Source organism: Anser anser, assembly GCF_964211835.1.
Source record: "Anser anser genome assembly, chromosome: 1".
Taxonomy (NCBI): Eukaryota; Metazoa; Chordata; class Aves; order Anseriformes; family Anatidae; genus Anser; species Anser anser.
Window position 1 is genome coordinate 54,140,184 of NC_139720.1, and position 20,095 is coordinate 54,160,278.

Consider the following 20,095-nt stretch of genomic DNA (forward strand, 5'->3'; position numbering starts at 1 on the left):
GCCGGCAAACAGGGAGTGACGCGGCAGTTAGCGAGGCAGTGAGCGCGGGCAGGGCGGGCAGGAAGGGCGGAGCGCTCACACCCGCCCATAGGGACAACTCCTCCAACGGCACTCTCCCGTCAGCTGGGCTGCGATGGTCTCCACCAGGCACGGTGCTTTCTCTAGGAAGTCAGTGCACACCCAGACCGACTGCCCGCCCAAACATGCGGCAGTTCAGGTCTCCGGATGCGGGGAGCGTCTGAGCCTCTTGCTGCCATCGGCGGGAGGCAGAGAGACTGCTTGCAGAGAGACTGCTTGCGTGAGGTGCGAGCAGGTGGACGACCTGGTCCGCATGGTGGCGGAGCTCAAGGAGGAGGTGCAGAGGTTGAGGGATATCAGGGAGTGCGAGCGGGAGATAGACTGGTGGAGTGACTCCCTGCAGGACCGGAGCGAGAGGGACCAGGGTGAGACGCCCCAAAGGGGGGTGGGCCCCCTGCCCTGTCGCCATCGGGCAGAGGGAGGGGACCTGCGAGTTGAGGAGGAATGGAGACAGGTCCCTGCTCGACCTCGCAGGAGATGCCCTCCCCTTCCGGCGCCGCCTTCCCAGGTGCCCTTGAACAATAGGTTTGAGGCCCTGGAGCTGGAGAGACCCGTGGGTGAGGATGAGGTAGGAAGCCTACCCGGGAGGATGCCTGAGGTGAGGAAGTTGACTCCACGCCTCAGGACTGCCTCCACCAAGAAAGAAAGAAGGGTGATTGTTGTGGGCGGCTCCCTCCTCAGGGGAACGGAGGGCCCTATTTGTCGGCCTGACCCCACACATAGGGAAGTCTGCTGCCTCCCTGGGGCCAGGGTCAGAGACGTTACCAGGAAGCTTCCCAACCTGGTTCGCCCCTCGGACTATTACCCGCTTTTGATAGTCCAGGCTGGCAGTGACGATGTTGAAAAGAGAAGCCTCAAGGCTATCAAACAGGACTATAGGGGGCTGGGACGATTGGTGGAGGGAGCGGGAGTGCAGGTGGTGTTTTCGTCTATCCCTACGGGGGAAGGGAGAGGCACGGAGAGGACACGGAAAGCTCGCGTGGTTAATAGGTGGCTCAGAGGCTGGTGCCAGCACAGAAATTTTGGGTTTTTTCACCATGGGGAGCTTTACTCGGCACCTGGCCTGATGGCCCCAGACGGGTCCCTATCTCCAAGGGGAAAACGGATCCTAGGCCAGGAGCTGGCGGGGCTCATAGAGAGCGCTTTAAACTAGGTAAGAAGGGGGACGGGGCTCAAACCAGGCTTGTTGGAGCTGTGCCGGGGGAAACAATGGCTAGGCCGGGGAAGAAGGCGATGGCCCAGCTGAAGTGCATCTACACTAATGCACGCAGCATGGGTAACAAACAGGAGGAGCTGGAAGCCATCGTGCAGCAGGCAGGCTATGACTTGGTTGCCATCACGGAGACGTGGTGGGACTGCTCCCACGACTGGAGTGCTGCAATGCCTGGCTATCGGCTCTTCAGGAGGGACAGGCAGCACAGAGGGGGTGGTGGCGTGGCTCTCTACATTAGAGAATCTTTTGATGTTGTGGAACTCCAGGCTGGGAATGATAAGGTTGAATCCCTGTGGGTTAGGATCCGCGGGAAGGCCGGCAAGGCTAGCTTCCTGGTCGGGGTCTGTTATAGACCGCCGAACCAGGATGAGGAGACGGATGAGGAGTTTTATAGGCAACTGACAGAAGTTGCAAAATCGTCGGCGCTTGTCCTCATGGGGGACTTCAACTTCCCGGACATATCCTGGAAACACAACACGGCACAGAGAAAGCAGTCTAGGAGGTTTCTGGAGAGCGTGGGAGATAGCTTCCTGACGCAGCTGGTCAGCGAACCTACCAGGGGTGGTGCCCCGCTAGACCTTCTCTTCACAAACAGAGAAGGACTGGTGGGAGATGTGGTGGTCGGAAACTGTCTTGGGCAGAGTGACCACGAAATGGTAGAGTTCTCTATTCTTGGCGAGGCCAGGAAGGGGACCAGTAAAACTGCTGTATTGGACTTCCGGAGGGCTGACTTTGAGCTGCTCAGGACACTGGTTGGCCGAGTCCCTTGGGAGGCGGTTCTGAAGGGCAGAGGAGTCCAGGAAGGCTGGGCGCTCCTCAAGAAGGAAATCGTGATGGCACAGGAGCGGTCCGTCCCCACGTGTCCAAAGACGAGCCAGCGTGGAAGAAGACCGGCCTGGCTCAACAGAGAGTTGCGGCTTGTGCTTAGCAGAAAAAAGAGGGTTTATAATCTTTGGAAAAAAGGGCGGGCCACTGAGGAGGACTACAAGGATGTAGCGAGGCTGTGCAGGGAGAAAATTAGAAAGGCCAAAGCTCATCTGGAGCTCAACCTGGCTACTGCCGTTAAAGACAACAAAAAATCCTTTTACAAATATATCAACGCGAAACGGAGGACTAAGGAGAATCTCCATCCTTTACTGGATGCGAGGGGAAACCTAGTTACTAAGGATGAGGAAAAGGCTGAGGTGCTTAATGCTGCCTTTGCCTCGGTCTTTAGCGGCAATACCGGTTGTTCTCTGGATACCCAGTGCCTTGAGCTGGTGGAAGGGGATGGGGAGCAGGACGTGGCCTTCGCTATCCATGAGGAAATGGTTGGCGACCTGCTACGGAGCTTGGATGTGCGCAAGTCGATGGGGCCGGATGGGATGCACCCGAGGGTACTGAAAGAACTGGCGGAGGAGCTGGCCGAGCCGCTTTCCATCATTTATCGGCAGTCCTGGCTATCGGGGGAGGTCCCAGTTGACTGGCGGCTAGCCAATGTGACGCCCATCTATAAGAAGGGCCGCAGGGCAGACCCGGGGAACTATAGGCCTGTCAGTTTGACCTCAGTGCCAGGAAAGCTCATGGAGCAGATTATCTTGAGGGTCATCACGCGGCACTTGCAGGGCAAGCAGGCGATCAGGCCCAGTCAGCATGGGTTTATGAAAGGCAGGTCCTGCTTGACGAACCTGATCTCCTTCTATGACCAAGTGACGCGCTTGGTGGATGAGGGAAAGGCTGTGGATGTGGTTTACCTTGACCTCAGTAAGGCTTTTGACACAGTTCCCCACAACATTCTCCTCAAGAAACTGGCTGCTCGGGGCTTGGACTGGCGTACGCTTCGCTGGGTTAGAAACTGGCTGGATGGCCGGGCCCAGAGAGTTGTGGTGAATGGAGTCAAATCTGGTTGGAGGCCGGTCACTAGTGGTGTCCCCCAGGGCTCGGTACTGGGGCCGGTCCTCTTTAATATCTTTATCGATGATCTGGATGAGGGCGTCCAGTGCACCCTCAGTAAGTTTGCAGATGACACCAAGCTAAGTGCGTGTGTCGATCTGCTCGAGGGCAGGAAGGCTCTGCAGGAGGATCTGGATAGGCTGGAGCGATGGGCTGAGGTCAACTGTATGAAGTTCAACAAGGCCAAGTGCCGGGTCCTGCACCTGGGCTGCAACAACCCCAAGCAGAGCTACAGGCTGGGAGATGAGTGGCTGGAAAGCTGCCTGGCCGAGAAGGACCTGGGAGTATTGGTTGATAGTCAGCTGAATATGAGCCAGCAGTGTGCCCAGGTGGCCAAGAAGGCCAACAGCATCCTGGCCTGCATAAGAAGCAGTGTGGCCAGCAGGTCTAGGGAAGTGATTGTGCCCGTGTACTCGGCTCTGGTGAGGCCGCACCTTGAGTACTGTGTTCAGTTTTGGGCCCCTCGCTACAGGAAGGACATGGACGTGCTCGAGCGAGTCCAGAGAAGGGCGACCAAGCTGGTGAGGGGTCTGGAGAACAAGTCTTACGAGGAGCGGCTGAGGGAGCTGGGCTTGTTCAGCCTGGAGAAGAGGAGGCTCAGGGGCGACCTTATCGCTCTCTACAGTTACCTTAAAGGAGGCTGTAGAGAGGTGGGGGTTGGTCTGTTCTCCCATGTGCCTGGTGACAGGACTAGGGGGAATGGGCGAAAGTTGTGACAGGGGAGTTTTAGGTTGGATGTTAGGAAGTACTTCTTTACCGAAAGGGTTATTAAGCATTGGAACGGGCTGCCCAGGGAGGTGGTGGAGTCACCATCCCTGGAGGTCTTTAAAAGACGTTTAGATGTAGAGCTTAGAGATATGGTTTAGTGGAGTACTTAGTGTTAGGTCGGAGGTTGGACTCGATGATCTTGAGGTCTCTTCCAGCCTAGAAATCTGTGATACTGTGATACCTTGTCAAGTTTTTGTAATTTACAGGCTGAAGGAGTACCTGCATTGCATGCAGAGCATGCAGAAAGCCACAGGGCTCCTTACCGTTGTTGGAAGTGGTTATGGAAAGACCTGTGTGAGATGCACTTCTAATGAAAAGGGCTTTTCATTACCAGGCCTAAGTCTAATAACTGTCATGGCTTCCTGCACTGGGGTAAGCCTTTGGAGAGCTCCAGACAAGACACAGCAGTGTCAGTAGTATAACAAACAGACAATTGATAGGACTCAGGGGACCAATGTTTACCGTGTTGCTGCTTGCAAGTCATTTAAACTCTATGCTTTTGCTTCTTCCTCTATAAAATGCTGTCTTGACAGTAATTTCCCTTGAAAGTTTTTTGTTGGTGGTGGTTTTGTTTTTGTTTGTTTGTGTTTTTTTCATAGCAATTGGTAAAATCTGAGTCATTAACCATCAGTTCTATACAGCTGCATGATGATCATTGTGCCCTCCATCTACAGGTTTCAAGCCATGATCCTGAGTTTCTTCTCTTTCCTGGTTCCCCTAGCTAAAAGTTACCGGGGCCACTGCCTTTAAGACTATGAATAAGATTTGCTAATCTGATTTTTTTTTTTTTTTTGCTAATACTGAGCTGATTTTATATAAACCAGCAGCCGTATGCGGTAACAGAGCATTTATTTGATAGCTGCCCTAGTTTTGATACATTCTCTTTTAAACAGTGCAAGAAACAAGAAATACATTGATCCCTACTAGTTCTGATGGAATAGCAAAAGAAAGTGACAAAGCAGCAAGAACCAGAACTTTTTCTGACACTGCAGGCAGCTAAAGCTTGAGAAGTCATTCATTAAGAGAATGGATAATTGAATGTATTTATTTGGACTGATACAGAAGAAAAACTTAGTGAATCTTGTGTGGTCGCAGACAAGAGTGCATCTAACTACCCTTCCAAAGAGCAAAAAAAAAAAGAAATGAAATACTCATTTAGTCACCCTTCAGCAAGTACCATAATAATCTGTCCAACCATAGTGAAAATGAGTACAATCGGAAAGACTTTTTTTTCCTGAAATGCATTTTCAAATAGAAAGATTAATTTCTACAAAAAGTTTTTTGAAGTTTCTTTTTTTGTTGCAATCAATGATTTTAGTATCTAAACTGATGCAATTTGATTCCTATTTGTGAAGGAGATGCTTAACTGCAAAATTGAATGTTATATTAAGATAGCTTTATAGCCAATCATGACAATTATTTCACTCACATTAAATCATCTGCTGCTGTTTTTTTCTCCCTGAGATTTTTTTAGGCTATCTTTGAAGCATTTATTATTCCTAAAAGAAAGTCCTGATGAAGTGATGTGACCAGGAGAATTTTTATCTAACCAGGCTTCCTTTGGCTAATATCTGCAAGATTTCACTTAATCCAAATGTAAGTAATGTGAAGCCTGTACATCTACAAAAAGTAATCTCTCACTCTTTTTTTTTTCTTTTTACTTTAGACATGACATTCGATTGTAAGGCAAATCCTTGCGGTGAGTAAACACAGGACTTCTATGGAGCCAAAAGCTGCAAAAAGTACGTTTCTACGCAACATAAGGAATCAGATGGCATCATCTTTCCTCTCGTACTTCAGGCCTGACTTAAAAGTTGGGCACTTTCCAAGGCATTAGCTCACTTCCCCAGCAAGACCTAGGGTGCACTGTGCTAGCCAAGAGAGCTCAGCTTTCTAACACCCATTAATACTGGTCACAACTGTTTATGCATTCCAGCTAACTCTTTATGGCCAAGACACTGCCAAGATATAGGATACTGCTTTGTGGAGTTCAGCCAGTGTGAAAATGAGATGTTATTGTGCTTTCCTCACCAAATGAGGTCTCCTATCAATTCTTCACTGAGCACTTTGCATCATTTCACAGGAATACATTGCATTGTTTCAGTTAAAAATTACTGATTCACGTGATATTGATATCCCAATTGTGATATGAGAACTTCAAAAGAATGTGATGAACCTTTCTGAACAACAAGCCAAAAGAAAAAAAAAAAGCCCAAATAATCATAAAATGCATACATCCTATGCAAAAGCGCTGAGGTAAGAAAATTCATGAGTTATCCATGAGCGGGTGAGGACCATCACTCCACTGAAGGTTAGATCAGAGCGGAGCAGTAGTGTCAGCAGCTTCCCAGTTACCACAGTGCCACTGGCAGTTACTAGAGCTGCGGTCGACACGCAAGACACGACACGCAAGACACGACACGCAAGACACGACACGCAAGACACGACACGCAAGACACGACACGCAAGACACGACACGCAAGACACGACACGCAAGACACGACACGCAAGACACGACACGCAAGACACGACACGCAAGACACGACACGCAAGACACGACACGCAAGACACGACACGCAAGACACGACACGCAAGACACGACACGCAAGACACGACACGCAAGACACGACACGCAAGACACGACACGCAAGACACGACACGCAAGACACGACACGCAAGACACGACACGCAAGACACGACACGCAAGACACGACACGCAAGACACGACACGCAAGACACGACACGCAAGACACGACACGCAAGACACGACACGCAAGACACGACACGCAAGACACGACACGCAAGACACGACACGCAAGACACGACACGCAAGACACGACACGCAAGACACGACACGCAAGACACGACACGCAAGACACGACACGCAAGACACGACACGCAAGACACGACACGCAAGACACGACACGCAAGACACGACACGCAAGACACGACACGCAAGACACGACACGCAAGACACGACACGCAAGACACGACACGCAAGACACGACACGCAAGACACGACACGCAAGACACGACACGCAAGACACGACACGCAAGACACGACACGCAAGACACGACACGCAAGACACGACACGCAAGACACGACACGCAAGACACGACACGCAAGACACGACACGCAAGACACGACACGCAAGACACGACACGCAAGACACGACACGCAAGACACGACACGCAAGACACGACACGCAAGACACGACACGCAAGACACGACACGCAAGACACGACACGCAAGACACGACACGCAAGACACGACACGCAAGACACGACACGCAAGACACGACACGCAAGACACGACACGCAAGACACGACACGCAAGACACGACACGCAAGACACGACACGCAAGACACGACACGCAAGACACGACACGCAAGACACGACACGCAAGACACGACACGCAAGACACGACACGCAAGACACGACACGCAAGACACGACACGCAAGACACGACACGCAAGACACGACACGCAAGACACGACACGCAAGACACGACACGCAAGACACGACACGCAAGACACGACACGCAAGACACGACACGCAAGACACGACACGCAAGACACGACACGCAAGACACGACACGCAAGACACGACACGCAAGACACGACACGCAAGACACGACACGCAAGACACGACACGCAAGACACGACACGCAAGACACGACACGCAAGACACGACACGCAAGACACGACACGCAAGACACGACACGCAAGACACGACACGCAAGACACGACACGCAAGACACGACACGCAAGACACGACACGCAAGACACGACACGCAAGACACGACACGCAAGACACGACACGCAAGACACGACACGCAAGACACGACACGCAAGACACGACACGCAAGACACGACACGCAAGACACGACACGCAAGACACGACACGCAAGACACGACACGCAAGACACGACACGCAAGACACGACACGCAAGACACGACACGCAAGACACGACACGCAAGACACGACACGCAAGACACGACACGCAAGACACGACACGCAAGACACGACACGCAAGACACGACACGCAAGACACGACACGCAAGACACGACACGCAAGACACGACACGCAAGACACGACACGCAAGACACGACACGCAAGACACGACACGCAAGACACGACACGCAAGACACGACACGCAAGACACGACACGCAAGACACGACACGCAAGACACGACACGCAAGACACGACACGCAAGACACGACACGCAAGACACGACACGCAAGACACGACACGCAAGACACGACACGCAAGACACGACACGCAAGACACGACACGCAAGACACGACACGCAAGACACGACACGCAAGACACGACACGCAAGACACGACACGCAAGACACGACACGCAAGACACGACACGCAAGACACGACACGCAAGACACGACACGCAAGACACGACACGCAAGACACGACACGCAAGACACGACACGCAAGACACGACACGCAAGACACGACACGCAAGACACGACACGCAAGACACGACACGCAAGACACGACACGCAAGACACGACACGCAAGACACGACACGCAAGACACGACACGCAAGACACGACACGCAAGACACGACACGCAAGACACGACACGCAAGACACGACACGCAAGACACGACACGCAAGACACGACACGCAAGACACGACACGCAAGACACGACACGCAAGACACGACACGCAAGACACGACACGCAAGACACGACACGCAAGACACGACACGCAAGACACGACACGCAAGACACGACACGCAAGACACGACACGCAAGACACGACACGCAAGACACGACACGCAAGACACGACACGCAAGACACGACACGCAAGACACGACACGCAAGACACGACACGCAAGACACGACACGCAAGACACGACACGCAAGACACGACACGCAAGACACGACACGCAAGACACGACACGCAAGACACGACACGCAAGACACGACACGCAAGACACGACACGCAAGACACGACACGCAAGACACGACACGCAAGACACGACACGCAAGACACGACACGCAAGACACGACACGCAAGACACGACACGCAAGACACGACACGCAAGACACGACACGCAAGACACGACACGCAAGACACGACACGCAAGACACGACACGCAAGACACGACACGCAAGACACGACACGCAAGACACGACACGCAAGACACGACACGCAAGACACGACACGCAAGACACGACACGCAAGACACGACACGCAAGACACGACACGCAAGACACGACACGCAAGACACGACACGCAAGACACGACACGCAAGACACGACACGCAAGACACGACACGCAAGACACGACACGCAAGACACGACACGCAAGACACGACACGCAAGACACGACACGCAAGACACGACACGCAAGACACGACACGCAAGACACGACACGCAAGACACGACACGCAAGACACGACACGCAAGACACGACACGCAAGACACGACACGCAAGACACGACACGCAAGACACGACACGCAAGACACGACACGCAAGACACGACACGCAAGACACGACACGCAAGACACGACACGCAAGACACGACACGCAAGACACGACACGCAAGACACGACACGCAAGACACGACACGCAAGACACGACACGCAAGACACGACACGCAAGACACGACACGCAAGACACGACACGCAAGACACGACACGCAAGACACGACACGCAAGACACGACACGCAAGACACGACACGCAAGACACGACACGCAAGACACGACACGCAAGACACGACACGCAAGACACGACACGCAAGACACGACACGCAAGACACGACACGCAAGACACGACACGCAAGACACGACACGCAAGACACGACACGCAAGACACGACACGCAAGACACGACACGCAAGACACGACACGCAAGACACGACACGCAAGACACGACACGCAAGACACGACACGCAAGACACGACACGCAAGACACGACACGCAAGACACGACACGCAAGACACGACACGCAAGACACGACACGCAAGACACGACACGCAAGACACGACACGCAAGACACGACACGCAAGACACGACACGCAAGACACGACACGCAAGACACGACACGCAAGACACGACACGCAAGACACGACACGCAAGACACGACACGCAAGACACGACACGCAAGACACGACACGCAAGACACGACACGCAAGACACGACACGCAAGACACGACACGCAAGACACGACACGCAAGACACGACACGCAAGACACGACACGCAAGACACGACACGCAAGACACGACACGCAAGACACGACACGCAAGACACGACACGCAAGACACGACACGCAAGACACGACACGCAAGACACGACACGCAAGACACGACACGCAAGACACGACACGCAAGACACGACACGCAAGACACGACACGCAAGACACGACACGCAAGACACGACACGCAAGACACGACACGCAAGACACGACACGCAAGACACGACACGCAAGACACGACACGCAAGACACGACACGCAAGACACGACACGCAAGACACGACACGCAAGACACGACACGCAAGACACGACACGCAAGACACGACACGCAAGACACGACACGCAAGACACGACACGCAAGACACGACACGCAAGACACGACACGCAAGACACGACACGCAAGACACGACACGCAAGACACGACACGCAAGACACGACACGCAAGACACGACACGCAAGACACGACACGCAAGACACGACACGCAAGACACGACACGCAAGACACGACACGCAAGACACGACACGCAAGACACGACACGCAAGACACGACACGCAAGACACGACACGCAAGACACGACACGCAAGACACGACACGCAAGACACGACACGCAAGACACGACACGCAAGACACGACACGCAAGACACGACACGCAAGACACGACACGCAAGACACGACACGCAAGACACGACACGCAAGACACGACACGCAAGACACGACACGCAAGACACGACACGCAAGACACGACACGCAAGACACGACACGCAAGACACGACACGCAAGACACGACACGCAAGACACGACACGCAAGACACGACACGCAAGACACGACACGCAAGACACGACACGCAAGACACGACACGCAAGACACGACACGCAAGACACGACACGCAAGACACGACACGCAAGACACGACACGCAAGACACGACACGCAAGACACGACACGCAAGACACGACACGCAAGACACGACACGCAAGACACGACACGCAAGACACGACACGCAAGACACGACACGCAAGACACGACACGCAAGACACGACACGCAAGACACGACACGCAAGACACGACACGCAAGACACGACACGCAAGACACGACACGCAAGACACGACACGCAAGACACGACACGCAAGACACGACACGCAAGACACGACACGCAAGACACGACACGCAAGACACGACACGCAAGACACGACACGCAAGACACGACACGCAAGACACGACACGCAAGACACGACACGCAAGACACGACACGCAAGACACGACACGCAAGACACGACACGCAAGACACGACACGCAAGACACGACACGCAAGACACGACACGCAAGACACGACACGCAAGACACGACACGCAAGACACGACACGCAAGACACGACACGCAAGACACGACACGCAAGACACGACACGCAAGACACGACACGCAAGACACGACACGCAAGACACGACACGCAAGACACGACACGCAAGACACGACACGCAAGACACGACACGCAAGACACGACACGCAAGACACGACACGCAAGACACGACACGCAAGACACGACACGCAAGACACGACACGCAAGACACGACACGCAAGACACGACACGCAAGACACGACACGCAAGACACGACACGCAAGACACGACACGCAAGACACGACACGCAAGACACGACACGCAAGACACGACACGCAAGACACGACACGCAAGACACGACACGCAAGACACGACACGCAAGACACGACACGCAAGACACGACACGCAAGACACGACACGCAAGACACGACACGCAAGACACGACACGCAAGACACGACACGCAAGACACGACACGCAAGACACGACACGCAAGACACGACACGCAAGACACGACACGCAAGACACGACACGCAAGACACGACACGCAAGACACGACACGCAAGACACGACACGCAAGACACGACACGCAAGACACGACACGCAAGACACGACACGCAAGACACGACACGCAAGACACGACACGCAAGACACGACACGCAAGACACGACACGCAAGACACGACACGCAAGACACGACACGCAAGACACGACACGCAAGACACGACACGCAAGACACGACACGCAAGACACGACACGCAAGACACGACACGCAAGACACGACACGCAAGACACGACACGCAAGACACGACACGCAAGACACGACACGCAAGACACGACACGCAAGACACGACACGCAAGACACGACACGCAAGACACGACACGCAAGACACGACACGCAAGACACGACACGCAAGACACGACACGCAAGACACGACACGCAAGACACGACACGCAAGACACGACACGCAAGACACGACACGCAAGACACGACACGCAAGACACGACACGCAAGACACGACACGCAAGACACGACACGCAAGACACGACACGCAAGACACGACACGCAAGACACGACACGCAAGACACGACACGCAAGACACGACACGCAAGACACGACACGCAAGACACGACACGCAAGACACGACACGCAAGACACGACACGCAAGACACGACACGCAAGACACGACACGCAAGACACGACACGCAAGACACGACACGCAAGACACGACACGCAAGACACGACACGCAAGACACGACACGCAAGACACGACACGCAAGACACGACACGCAAGACACGACACGCAAGACACGACACGCAAGACACGACACGCAAGACACGACACGCAAGACACGACACGCAAGACACGACACGCAAGACACGACACGCAAGACACGACACGCAAGACACGACACGCAAGACACGACACGCAAGACACGACACGCAAGACACGACACGCAAGACACGACACGCAAGACACGACACGCAAGACACGACACGCAAGACACGACACGCAAGACACGACACGCAAGACACGACACGCAAGACACGACACGCAAGACACGACACGCAAGACACGACACGCAAGACACGACACGCAAGACACGACACGCAAGACACGACACGCAAGACACGACACGCAAGACACGACACGCAAGACACGACACGCAAGACACGACACGCAAGACACGACACGCAAGACACGACACGCAAGACACGACACGCAAGACACGACACGCAAGACACGACACGCAAGACACGACACGCAAGACACGACACGCAAGACACGACACGCAAGACACGACACGCAAGACACGACACGCAAGACACGACACGCAAGACACGACACGCAAGACACGACACGCAAGACACGACACGCAAGACACGACACGCAAGACACGACACGCAAGACACGACACGCAAGACACGACACGCAAGACACGACACGCAAGACACGACACGCAAGACACGACACGCAAGACACGACACGCAAGACACGACACGCAAGACACGACACGCAAGACACGACACGCAAGACACGACACGCAAGACACGACACGCAAGACACGACACGCAAGACACGACACGCAAGACACGACACGCAAGACACGACACGCAAGACACGACACGCAAGACACGACACGCAAGACACGACACGCAAGACACGACACGCAAGACACGACACGCAAGACACGACACGCAAGACACGACACGCAAGACACGACACGCAAGACACGACACGCAAGACACGACACGCAAGACACGACACGCAAGACACGACACGCAAGACACGACACGCAAGACACGACACGCAAGACACGACACGCAAGACACGACACGCAAGACACGACACGCAAGACACGACACGCAAGACACGACACGCAAGACACGACACGCAAGACACGACACGCAAGACACGACACGCAAGACACGACACGCAAGACACGACACGCAAGACACGACACGCAAGACACGACACGCAAGACACGACACGCAAGACACGACACGCAAGACACGACACGCAAGACACGACACGCAAGACACGACACGCAAGACACGACACGCAAGACACGACACGCAAGACACGACACGCAAGACACGACACGCAAGACACGACACGCAAGACACGACACGCAAGACACGACACGCAAGACACGACACGCAAGACACGACACGCAAGACACGACACGCAAGACACGACACGCAAGACACGACACGCAAGACACGACACGCAAGACACGACACGCAAGACACGACACGCAAGACACGACACGCAAGACACGACACGCAAGACACGACACGCAAGACACGACACGCAAGACACGACACGCAAGACACGACACGCAAGACACGACACGCAAGACACGACACGCAAGACACGACACGCAAGACACGACACGCAAGACACGACACGCAAGACACGACACGCAAGACACGACACGCAAGACACGACACGCAAGACACGACACGCAAGACACGACACGCAAGACACGACACGCAAGACACGACACGCAAGACACGACACGCAAGACACGACACGCAAGACACGACACGCAAGACACGACACGCAAGACACGACACGCAAGACACGACACGCAAGACACGACACGCAAGACACGACACGCAAGACACGACACGCAAGACACGACACGCAAGACACGACACGCAAGACACGACACGCAAGACACGACACGCAAGACACGACACGCAAGACACGACACGCAAGACACGACACGCAAGACACGACACGCAAGACACGACACGCAAGACACGACACGCAAGACACGACACGCAAGACACGACACGCAAGACACGACACGCAAGACACGACACGCAAGACACGACACGCAAGACACGACACGCAAGACACGACACGCAAGACACGACACGCAAGACACGACACGCAAGACACGACACGGTTGTCTGTTGTTTTTGTGTTGCTCGTTTATTTCAGTGAGTATCTTGCCTGCAGAAGCAGCATAGGACCACCCCATACCAATGATGTTCCATAGGGTCTGTTTTCAAATCAGTGAGCTGTATCAGATTGGGTTTGGCACAAGAATAAGGGTAGTCAGGATATAGAAATGGAACTTCTACTTTTAAAAGCAGGAGTTGTACATTTGTAGTTCCTTAAAAAAAGGAAAGAAACATTAATATACAAATTTCTATCAAAAATAATTTACATTTGGAATGATAGAAAAAAATGCACTTACCCTTTCCTATTTTAAATAGAATACTGTTGTGTACTTTATATTAGTGTTGTTTATACTAAATCAATAGAAAATAACCAATATTCTCCTTACGAAAAAAATAAATTATCATAAAGACCAGGCATTATTTAAGACTTCCATTTAAAAATGGCATAAAAACTAATTTGAAAAAAGTAGTGTCAAACCATACATCTTTAATTAGATTGTTCATGTATTTGCATTTAAAAAGAATAAAAACTTTTGAGATACTATTTTTCTCATTTGAAATTCTTGAAGTGTTTCTAAGGATGGACTGGTCTGCCACTTTGATAATGCTGTTACTTTTTCAGAGAATTATCTTGAGCAAAGAGCTCAAGCCTTAAAAACGTATTTTTATTCTAAAGTATAATTTTAATATTCTGATTTTAATTTAATGCAGCAGAAAATCTTTTAATATAGGAAATCAATAAAGGAGAAAACAAAAATAAAATATTAGACTTGCTTATTTCTAAAATATATTGTATTATCCAGCAAGACATACAACAACAATTAATATAGAAATGTATCTATTTTCTCAAATCTTACAGAAAGAAAAGTCAAAGTAAACTGATTTCATAATACTATACTTCATTTCTATTTAGTGATATTGGACAATTTTGTATTTGCTTTCTTCTGATGTTTTTTCTAAGTCTTGTGTATTATGTTTCACTGGTGACATTTGACCCAATTATAAATTTCCATGTTGCACTCTATGTTATTTTTACAGAGAAGTTTTATTTTTGCTGGTGGAGAAAAAAAATATAAATTAAAGAAAAAAATACAAATTCCTCGTGGAGAAAGGGGACCAGCTCATTAAATTATGCATCAAGTAAGAGACTAAGAATGAGCTGTAGTAAGGAGACACCTCAAAGAAAGGAACCTTGTAATTCTCACCATCCTAGGACAGAGAGGCCATACCTGTGTCACATACATACTTACAAAGTAAAAGGGGCCGGTACAATACCTTGACCTTAAGGCTAAGTGGCACAATCTGGCCGAGTCCACACTAAGCTCTTATTTCTGGGATCCGTATGATATTTCTTTTGCTTTAAGAATAACTCATTTTCTGTATGGGCCTCCTTGGCTCAATGTATGTTAAATATTGTGGGGGCTGTGTTACAGCCTATCAGAGTAATAAATTCAAAGCATGAACCTTGGAGTGTGTGTGGCAGGTCTTAGGATATGGGCAAAAGGGCATATTGGAGGATGAAAAACAGGTACTGTGGGAGAGTGGGGAGGATGCAGGGAGGCACCTTGTACTTTCTACCTGCAAGGATTATCCGCTGCACTGTCCATGCCTGGGCGTTATCTTGAAGATTGTTAGTTGGCAGAGGGAAGAAGTATATGGGGAACTTTGCCATCAGTTCAGCAGTGAGGACTGCTCAGAGATAAAATTCATTCCCTGACCCTATTATTTAGTGGCACAGACACAAATACTGGGACTCGCCAATTAATAGGCTAACTATTTGGGTAATTATGGTATTAGCTGTCTGGAATTTGCACATGCTGTCTCACTTCTGTCTTGACAGATGAGTCCTTGTCTTCCTTGAGAACAGACACAAGAATACCCGAGTTTCTTAATTTCTTAGGAAAAACAAATAAGTAATAAGAAAATGAAAGAATTTCCAACAAATATTAACTCTAGTGTATAAGAAAAACGATAGGCAAAATTTGATTTCAGCAAATCCATCATAATACCCACACAATATAAGATGAAAAAACACTTATGCATTGCAATTTTCAAGTTAAAAGAAAGTAACTAAGGCAATGTATAAGCATGTATAAAAATAGATAGAAAATACTAAGAATCATATAAGATAGTAAGAAAGAAATTGCATTATATAAATTAAAATATATACTTTCACCTGCAATATCAGCAGCATCAAAGGACACTAGAAATGGATGCAGTGTGCTATAAATAGATGTGAATTGTATAAGTCAAAGAGGAAAAAAATGTTACAAGTATAAAAGAGAATGGATAGTGTAAGTAGGTTACTTAGATAATCCTATACATGCTTTCACACTATAAGTGTAAGTAATAGGTGTTGAAAATAAAAGAAAACACCTATCTGGTTAAGGATTCATTTTATTCTCACCCCCTTCACAAGAACTGTCTTTCCAGGACAGAAAAACTCCTATGATGCATCTATTTCTCACATACTCTTGCAAAGCCGGTGCCTTGATGCCTGGTCTCTGCTGTGCCCATCCACACACCTATACATTGCCATTAGCTCTATGACTACAGTGAGAGACTTAGCAGTAAAAGGGCCATGGAAACAGCACAAGGAAGCCTTTCATGCTGCTCAGCAGAACTGGATGATCAGATTACAACTGGCCTGAGGACTCGGCGTTTCACTGTTCACCCTGCTTCACATACCTTTCAACCATAACACTCTTTAGGTGGGCACCTCCAGTTTTGTTAAAGAACTGCAAAAAGGTGACCCCCAAAGAAAGCTCTTTTCTGTATTTTTCAACAGTGTCATACAGTTAACATCTTCACAATGGGATAGGACATTGGTCTCCCCAGGTAGCACCTGTTGAATGGTAGAAGGATTTTTATATTTGGGGACAGCATTTTTCCCTGCATGGTCTTGACTCAAAAGTAATTGAGCTGCTTCAATGCAGACTGACAAGATTCTTCTTTGGTCAGAAACCAGAAATAGGAAGTTACAATCTGAAAACTAACGAATCACAAAATCATTATTTGAAATCAGATTTTATAGTAGAAAACACTTTGTAACCTCAGTATCACTACTGCCCATGCAGTAATACAATTTATTAAAATTAAAAGCACAGGGAAGAAAAACAGAACAAGCAAGATAGGTTGTTTTGAACCTAGATATCTGTTGGTGGTAAGCAACAGCACAAGTATTGCTAATAGATATTCTCAGCTGGAAAAAGAGAAAATGAAATCGTAACACAGATTCTCTCTCCTCAAAACACAGCAATACATGTTTCATTGTGGGGGATTTCCTTGAACAGTTTTAGCTCTGTTTGAGCATGTAAGAATCAAAACCAGAGAGTGAAAGAAAACATTTAGACGGGAGCAGTAACACAAACACACAAAAGGATTTTGGTGCCTAACATGAGATGTAGGCTGAAATGGGAGGCTAATGTATTCGCTGTTGTTAATGTTACGTGGAATTTATGAGACAGATTCATACAGACTGTCTACTTTTAAATATAAATTTTTTTTTCCAAATGAAAAGCACAGCCAGTTGAGTTACATTATTCTGCTATTTCTGTTTGGTCAGATCATCTTACTAATACCCAAACCTTTGAATCTCCTAAATATTTTTACAGTACTAAGATAACCCTTGTATAATTTCTGGCATTAAGATGGTATTAGAAGGCTACCAGGACAACAAGTTCATGCAAACCAACCAAACACAAAAAAAAAACCCACTGAATTTTCATTCATTCACTGAAAGAATTTCAGACACCACAATATCCAGCCAAAAGAGTCTCAGTCACAGAAGGCAATATGCTGTGGTAATGATATTAGGAGTGTTGAAAGGGGACTGACTAAATGACATTCATTTGTTTTGAAATTAAAAGAAAATGAAACTATTTCTCGCTAAGGATTGGTGTTTCCACTTCGAGAACCTAGAACTAACATTAAATCATCTTTTAAATCGCTCAGACCCTGCCACACAGATATAAAGCCACAAGGTTTTGTAACACAATCAAGACCCTGCTGTTTTATCATTGAACCAAGAAAGGAAAATGGAAGTATGTAGGTGATGAAAAGATACTGGGAAGAGTGTATACCAGTTCCTAAAATTTCCATTACATACTCTTTTTTCAGCTTGCAGAGCGTACTCTCGGAAAGACTCTCATCAAGCTCAATTGTGCCTGTTCCTTCAGCCTGCACGTGGAAGAGAAACATTTTAAGCAATTCAGAGCAGCAAAGTTTACCTTTCTCCAACTGTTCAGGGAACACTTTCAGTCTTGGCAACGGTTACAAGGTTTGTCGGCCTAGACAGGAAGTATATTCATGATGAGCAAGAAGTCATACTCCTTGTTAATGTACTAACGGGAGAAGTCTCACTGCTGCTGACAAGCACTAGATAATTCAGTACTTCACACCACATGCTTATTCATCTATTTGTCTAGACAAATCTACTGTGACAGTCTGGAAAACTTTCCTGTGGCCATTAAAATGCATAAATGCAGGAAATTTAAGATTTCTATTTTTTTTCACTACAATAACTTTCATGACTTCCTTTCTAATTAAAAAAAAGAAATACAATCATAAAAGTGAAAGGGATAAAGGTGCATTATATGCCAACATTTGCCTCAGGTAGTGACCATATATACTCCTCTTGTGCATGAAATATCTAATTGTTTGGGGCCGTTTTCAAGGACAGAAATTACAACTTTGTTTTTAAGTCAATTATTAATACTAGTGCTGCTAGGTCAAAAATGCCCACAATGCTATCAGAAAATGCTCTCTGTCTTACTTTTCACTTCTGAGAATCACATGTGGTGACTTTCACTTTATTCATATGACTGCCCATATAGAAAACATTTAAAGATTTGTATCAGTGCAAAGATTCCTGCATGACAACCTATCACTTTCAAAAAATGTCAAGCATTCAAAAGTGTACACTAAGCAAAGATTTGCCATATTCCTTGAGTGCAGAGACTTTTCAAATAATGCATTTCTTCCCTCTGTTTTGAGATCCTACTTTGTATTTTCGTAAGAATTTTGTGCCTCTGTTTGCCTTATGTAAAAAAAATCACACCCATTTTTATCGCCTCTTAGAAACCTCTAACTCTTTTTTGCCTTTTATTTTCAGGCACTTCCATATTAG

The 20,095-nt window shown here is 49.4% G+C and overlaps 1 protein-coding gene across 8 annotated transcripts; it reads left to right on the forward strand.

The window, feature by feature from the left end:
- Positions 1-133: 133 nt before the first annotated feature.
- Positions 134-20,014, forward strand: LOC310885058 (uncharacterized protein; the record flags this gene model as incomplete). Of its 8 annotated transcripts, none has more annotated exons than XM_083807880.1 (3): positions 134-1,231; positions 5,658-5,733; positions 19,087-20,014. In XM_083807880.1, the coding sequence occupies one exon, from the start codon at positions 134-136 to the stop codon at positions 1,229-1,231; it is 1,098 nt and encodes a 365-aa protein (XP_083664006.1). In that variant the 3' UTR covers positions 5,658-5,733; positions 19,087-20,014. The 8 variants fall into 8 exon arrangements, with proteins under 8 accessions (XP_083664006.1, XP_083664008.1, XP_083664009.1 ...); XM_083807882.1 differs by having other exon boundaries at positions 134-676; XM_083807883.1 differs by having other exon boundaries at positions 134-676; positions 5,658-5,690.
- Between the last annotated feature and the right edge of the window lie 81 nt (positions 20,015-20,095).